At 34.2% G+C, this 6,900-nt stretch overlaps 2 protein-coding genes across 2 annotated transcripts; one reads left to right on the top strand and one right to left on the bottom strand.

Annotated features, from left to right (window-relative positions):
- Positions 1-215: 215 nt before the first annotated feature.
- On the top strand, positions 216-1,316 carry LOC111894225 (NAD(P)H-quinone oxidoreductase subunit O, chloroplastic). The gene is made up of 5 exons (XM_023890302.3): positions 216-473; positions 555-610; positions 784-891; positions 1,006-1,065; positions 1,171-1,316. Exons 1-5 carry the CDS (start codon positions 257-259, stop codon positions 1,198-1,200), a joined length of 471 nt encoding a protein of 156 aa, XP_023746070.1. The 5' UTR covers positions 216-256; the 3' UTR covers positions 1,201-1,316.
- On the bottom strand, positions 1,216-3,871 carry LOC111894212 (uncharacterized). The gene is made up of 4 exons (XM_023890295.3): positions 3,478-3,871; positions 3,266-3,371; positions 2,646-2,857; positions 1,216-2,530 (listed from the first exon to the last, which is right to left on the bottom strand). The coding sequence occupies exons 1-4, from the start codon at positions 3,664-3,666 to the stop codon at positions 1,511-1,513; spliced, it is 1,527 nt and encodes a 508-aa protein (XP_023746063.1). The 5' UTR covers positions 3,667-3,871; the 3' UTR covers positions 1,216-1,510.
- Between the last annotated feature and the right edge of the window lie 3,029 nt (positions 3,872-6,900).

The raw sequence follows: 6,900 nt of genomic DNA, 5'->3' as shown, positions 1-6,900 counted from the left end.
TGAAGATTCAAAATACCCAATACCTTGGCATTCCTTCACCTTTTTTTTATTTTATTCGAGCTACTAAGAGTTAAGACCTTGGATGAAAACATTATAAATATCTGTGATCCAAATGCACTTTTCCAAACCTTTGGGGAAAAATAGAAAAAGCAAAAAGAATGATTTTGAAGATGGATGACCAATCTTTTCTTATCTATATATACATATATAAACAAAATAAAAAGAAAGGGTCACCAAAACAGAAAATTCAAGAAAAATGACAACGGCATACTCTTCACCCTTCTCATCATTTCAGTACACAAAATCATACCCCCCACCACCCACATCAACCACCACTAAAGTAGTACTGCCGCCTGGTGGCGGCGGTGGCAGGTTCCATTTATCCATTAAAGCTGTGAAATCACCTGAGTCTGCCGACCCGCCTCCTCCAGCCACCGCCGCTCCAAAAGCCCCCAAGAAGCCTGTTTACTCCAGTCAGTAATTCAAACCATCTCCAATTTTAATTTTCTTCATATAATTGGTAATAGGTATTAATACTTTTGTTTTGTTGGCAGTGAAAAAGGGCCAGATTGTTAGAGTAGAAAAGGAAAAGTATCTAAATAGTATCAATGTAAGTCCCTCTCATCATTATTAATACGATTAAACTTATCATTTAATAAGAAATTATGATACTGTAATATGATGAAAGATTGATAGTAGGATTTAGGAAGGAAATAATATATACGAAGATAATGCAAACTTTATAGGCTAAGCTAATACTATGACTTTTTGGTTTTATTTCAGTATCTATCCGTTGGACATCCTCCTTATTATAAAGGCTTGGACTACATTTATGAAGACCGTGGGGAGGTTTTGGACATCCGTGTCTTTGAAACAGGAGAGTATGCACTTGTAAGTTCAACAATTGTATTTTATTCCATTATATAATAAATAATAAATCTTTTCTGTAAAAGTATATAACTTTTTATACCATCTTAAACGTCTATGTTTTACTTTTTGTTTTAGATTGCATGGATTGGGGTCCCGACTGCACCAGCTTGGCTTCCAACGGACATGCTAATTAAGGTAAATTGTTCACATATTTCAATTTAAGTTACGTGCTTTTATAGCAACAAACTTTATTCGCTCAAATCATCACTACAACTTTAACCAACATACTCTTTCTTGCAGTCGGACAAGCTCGACTATGAAAGAATATGAATCAGAGGCGATCGCTTCAAAAAACAAGATTTCATTCAAATGGATCCTACTAAACAATCTGTAATTTGACATTGTATCTTACCATATTAATCGACCAAAGCATAAATTTAAGATAACGCTTGCAATTACTAGTATTCTTTCTTTTCATGTAAAGTGTTATATACCAAGCGGTCAATGTTAATCTGGGAAAAAAAAACGCAGACCGGTCCGACCTGGTCTATAAAGACCAGGTTGAGGACCGGTCTAGTTTTGACAAATTGTAGTTTGTTCAAAACTCTACTGTCTGGACCGGGCCAAAAACAATTAAACTTTACAACATGAAACTTCTTTTGGCTCGTTTTCTATTATTCAATATTTCCACTAAAGAAGGAAGTGGTTTAGGAACCGGAATATGCATACTTCTGTACAACTTCCGTATATTCTCATTAACTCCGTTTGACATTCCCGTTGGTGAATAAGGAGTTGCCCGTTTTCCGATTCCTTTCGTTAGTCCGTTTGACTTTGACCCATCATGTTGACCTTCCGGAACTTCCCCATCCGAACCCACTTCATCCACATTCCGGGTCGGGATTTCGGGTTTGACTAAGTCTTCATAACTTAGTGTAGAATTCCCAAGTCCAGCCCTTGCTCTTCCAAACAATGTCAAACACGTCCCTTTGACCGGAGAAGAAACAGTCAACATTTCTTTCTTATTGACCGTAACTTCCTCTTGTATGTCTTCATTGACCAATGGAGCCTCGAGGTCAATATCTAGAAGCTTCCAAAGAGGGTCATCAGGGGCTAAATTGTCAAAAGAGCAGTGGCGTCTCACATACCCAAGCTCGATAGCACGAAACTCAGGGGTGGTGGAAACCACCCGTTTCGGTGCAAGTAATTGTAGGGCCCACTCGAGTTCGTCTCTAGACGAATGCATCGAATAACAAACATGCCAAATTCCAAAACTATCCCTGATTGCTTCTTTAAATCGACTGTTTTTTCGTTTTTCGGATTCGGAAGACACGTCCTCGAAGACATACCACTGGGCGGAAGGGCGGATTATAAGAGGATCGGGTTGAAAATTAGCCCGGGCTTCAATTATTTTTGCTTCTGCTCTTTCAGAAAGTCGTGGAAATCCATCAAAAAGATGGAATCTTGAAGATGGGTCTTGTGAAAGGATGTTGGGTATGGTTAGAGATAGAGATTGGAAACATTCGGGGTTGTTTTCTTTGTTTATAAAGATTTTTGACCCGAAAGTTTTGCAGATATTTTCAAGTATTTCTTCTTGACCTAAAAGGTCACATGTTAGGTACACCACTCGTGCATCCGGATGCTTCCATATGCAATCAATAACCTGTATTAATAGAAACATGATTATAACCATTAAGTCGCCTCTTTCACCTTCATGTATAGTTTCTGCAAAAAAGGGTTAGTGTCTTAATAGCCCTTAAGAAGGAGAAAATGTCTACCTGGCGAATTGCAAGATGTTTGCTAGGCATCTTTGAAGAAAATGTCGCGAATGTGCAGTCTAAAAAAATATAATCAAGTCGACACTTGGGTTCTCTTGATGTTTTGCCTAAATATTTCTCGGGTAATCTTTGTAAACACTCGGGTGTAAGTCTGCAGTCTCCTGTGTGAAGGATATTACCAAATGTGCCCTCAAACAAGAACATGACTGCACCTGAAAGTTGAAAATAGCATTGCAGATAAAGGGGTATATGTGTAAGTTTAATCAATATCATGTTTGGAGCATGCAAATGATAATGACAAGTTTGTTGATACAATCACAAAATAGTTAACGATATAATATTTATATCCTTGAAAACTTGATATAAAGAAACAAGGAGTTTGATAATATTTGTAGGTCTAATGTATCGTGTATTGGCCTTTACATACCCAATTCAAAGTAAGTATACAGAATTCTTTTAGAGAAACATCGTGGAATATATTTGACATGAATTTACTCCGCACAAGATTAGGGTAGAAATGCCCTAATATCACAGGAGATGATAGTTTTGAAAGGAAATCAATCAAAAACCTCAAATTTAGTTTACAAAAAGATCCTAATTTTGACATCTAAATCAATTACCAGGGCAATGATTCGCATCAAAGGCCGTAACCGTAAAAGTTTCAACGGGATCATTAATAGCAATCGGCTGACCAATCTCAATATCCACAAATAACGACTCATTAAGCTGCAAATGAACAACGTATACAAATCAAAATCGGGGACACCAGCGCAACATAGGGTTTAATTGGATTTCATTTCATATAAAACAAATTATACAGATGAATGATTACCTGCGGATAACAGTTGAGAGTGAGGGATTTTGTGAGACGGGTAGCGTAAATTGGAAAAGAAGAGTGAGTGGAGATTCCTTGAGAGTGATCTTTGTGGGCGTGTGTTAGAAAATGATGTCTCTTTCTATTTGAACATGGCGTCCATGTGTCCACCGAGAACGGTAAGCCTTTCGGCATCTCTATCGGCATCTTCGCAGAGAGCTGATATGTGTTTCGAGTAATTTTTCACAGACGCCAAGCAATTGTGCGTTTTTCCTTCTGTATGAATTCAAAATCGGAATCGACAAAGAGGGTGTGTTTGGGCTACAGAAATCTTTTTGGCGGTATAAATGTTTTTCAGGAACAAACTTGCTGTGGAAGTTCGCTTAAAGAAACTTGACCGGAACCTAACCCGACTCGTATTTTGTGGTTGATTTATGGATGTAAAGTGTCAACTAGTGGATTTGGGATTATATATTGATAAAATTATATGGTCTACTATTAATATTTTTGGAAATTTTTTTGGCACCGATTATTATTCTTTTAATGTTTGGAACTTTTTTTTTATTAACTTTGTTAAAATATATAGTTAACTATGGGTGGACTCGTGTCGTGTGAACACCTATTTGAATGTATTGATTATCAAAATAGGTTATCAACAATATATTGAAGAAATTAAGGTTGTAAACGAATAGAACGTTCGAACATAAACAAAATTTCCGTTCGTTTAGTTAAACAAACGAACATGAATAATGGTCTCGTTCGTTCATTTATATTCATAAATATTCGTTTATGTTGTTAGTTTACATTCGTTTATGTTATTTCGTTTAAGTTTATTTATATCCATTTATGTTCAAAAAATTAGTATATTATTATATCATATGTTCATTTATCTTCATATATGTTCAATTGTGTTTGTTTATTTTGTTCGTTTATGTTCGTTCATTTATGTTCGTTTAACATGTTCAACAACATAAACGAACGATCATGAACAAAGTAATTTGTTATTCGAATGAACATGAACAAAAAAACTCGTTCATTTATCCATTCGTCCTCGTTCGTTTGTCCGGACAGTCCTAGAAGAAATATATTATTTTACTTATACTAAAAAATAAAAATAAATTAAAATAATAAATAAATAAATAAATAAAAACTTACATACATATTAAAACTTTATATTAACTTATAAAAAGAAACAAAAGCTTCAAGATGTTTTCTCTTCAGCAAAACATTCCAAAACCTCTTCTAAAATACGGTTTATGTTTAGAATAAAATGTAATTATCAAACTCCTAATCTCAGAAGGTGTTTCATCTTGTATTGCCTTTAGTTTTTTTCCTTTTTGTTGCTATTCGGCATCATTAACGTGTTGTGATGTTTTAGTCTCACCTTATAAGTTTCAGAAAACAAAATCACATCATGTTTTTGCTCTTTTTCGGTGTTTGTTGTTAAGTTATGAGGATCTTTGGCCACAAATGGGCACAAAGGAAGCAATCAGATATAAAAACAATAACTCATGAACCCAAGAGCATATCCATGTTCAACCTATCTAATCAACTAAAACAACCACAATAGTAGAGTAAACGGTTGAGCACAATCAATTTGGAACTTCATTTTTCGGAATTTAGATTATTATTTATGCTTAGAACATAAAGTATTTGTATTATAAAACAATATTTGTTTGGAACAATGTATGTGTAACGTTTAAATTTTCATAACAAATTTTTCATATTTTTCAAAGTAGAGTATAACAATAATACTTGTTCCAAACCGTGACACAAAAGCGTATTTGTCCAACTTTGTAAAATATAATTTCCAAAGGTAATATAAAAATCCATTTTGTTCAATCGTTGTCAAAAAATAGTTCTAACTATTCAAATCAGAGTATAAATAAACATGTAGAAAACTAAAACATGATGTCGATGTGCATGTACCGTCAAACCTTGCCCTTCATACGATCTGAAGAGTATATGCAAAACAGTTAATCAAAAACTTTAAGTCAATACTTTGTGAGTTCCCTAAGATATCATATATCACAATGCATATACTATGCATACAAACAGTGGTTTAGACCTTTCATCGTCCTACCAATAATGTGTGTATCTGGACTCACGACATATCATCAACACTAGTCTCTAGACTCACGACCTATTACTGTTCCACCACCAACTCCTTATATATGCATACAGACGAACAGTCTAACAATAACATACAATTTACTAATCTAGTCTACTTGGTTAACATAATACTACAACATATCTTCATCCTAACATACTTTGGATATATATTGTAACATATAGTATAATAAGATTACTCACATGGATAATTACTCAAACGACTATCAGTTATCCAACTGGCGATGCAAGTGATGGGTGACGTGTCTAACAAGTATTAACCTATAATACTATAACTTATTAATATCTATAGAAATTCAGTGGAAGTTAGATCATTCACTAATCCCAATGAGTAACGAGTTCTATCAAATAAGTAACGACCATATAATATCATATTGGAGGTATGATCCGTTTGGTATAAAGATGTACCATTTGGAAAATTCATTTTAAAAACACCTCACGGATCTAGCCTAGACAACACTCCCGTAAATAGATTGACTAGTAGTTTGACTAGAATTACTGATAAATCTTATTTATATATTCATAATAACTTCTATAAACATAAATATAAGTTACACTTAAAGTGTAGTAAGTATAACGCAACTTACAAGTTTTCTAGCGAAAGTTCAGGAAGTCGCGGGCAAAACTTCGACACTAAAAGCTCTTCTTATCGTGCCTTCTGTTGCTCCAGAGATTCGCTACTAATACCTGAAAAAATCCTAAAGTCAGGCCTCGGGTGCGATATATATATATATATATATATATATATATATATATATATATATATATATATATATATATATATATATATATATATATATATATATATATATATATATATATAGGTTGCAAAAAGACACTCCGCGCCTATAGAGGGGCATGTTGCGCCCACGTGCTCAAAATTTGGTGAGCCATGTCGACTTGCTTTGGCCGGAAGGATCTCCTTTGGGCTTGACACGTTTCGCAACCCTAGTGGTGCCACGTGCCTCATCGATGAGTTCTTCATGATGGTTTCTAGAAAATTCATCAACTGCCAAAATGATATATTAGATCTTGAACCAGATAAATGACTTTAATTCATGAAAAATGAGATGTAATCCATGTCTAATAATCAAGTATCGGCTTGATTAATCTTCCTCCTAATAGCAAGGCTAGAAAGAGTAAGTGATTCTTTTATAAAGATGTAACGACCCAAAAATCAAGGGTAAAAATTTCATTTTTAATATCATCAAACATTAACGCCATTTATTTCAAACATTTCAAATCATCATTAAGTATAACATTTATTAGAGTTCATCCCAAAATCGTTCATTGTGGAAATCATAGGTGTGT

This window comes from Lactuca sativa, chromosome 2 (genome assembly GCF_002870075.4).
Source record: "Lactuca sativa cultivar Salinas chromosome 2, Lsat_Salinas_v11, whole genome shotgun sequence".
NCBI classification, from domain to species: domain Eukaryota; kingdom Viridiplantae; phylum Streptophyta; class Magnoliopsida; order Asterales; family Asteraceae; genus Lactuca; species Lactuca sativa.
This window is presented reverse-complemented; position numbering and strand designations above follow the sequence as displayed.

Excerpts from the sequence above, each read along its gene's own strand:
- LOC111894225 (XM_023890302.3), top strand. The coding sequence starts at position 257 with ATGACAACGGCATACTCTTCACCCTTCTCATCATTTCAGTACACAAAA. Across the intron at positions 892-1,005 it reads AAACAGGAGAGTATGCACTT|ATTGCATGGATTGGGGTCCC; the intron begins GTAAGTTCAACA and ends TTTTTGTTTTAG. Across the intron at positions 1,066-1,170 it reads CAACGGACATGCTAATTAAG|TCGGACAAGCTCGACTATGA; the intron begins GTAAATTGTTCA and ends TCTTTCTTGCAG.
- LOC111894212 (XM_023890295.3), bottom strand. The coding sequence starts at position 3,666 with ATGCCGATAGAGATGCCGAAAGGCTTACCGTTCTCGGTGGACACATGG. Across the intron at positions 3,372-3,477 it reads CTCTCAACTGTTATCCGCAG|CTTAATGAGTCGTTATTTGT; the intron begins GTAATCATTCAT and ends GTTCATTTGCAG. Across the intron at positions 2,531-2,645 it reads AACATCTTGCAATTCGCCAG|GTTATTGATTGCATATGGAA; the intron begins GTAGACATTTTC and ends CTATTAATACAG.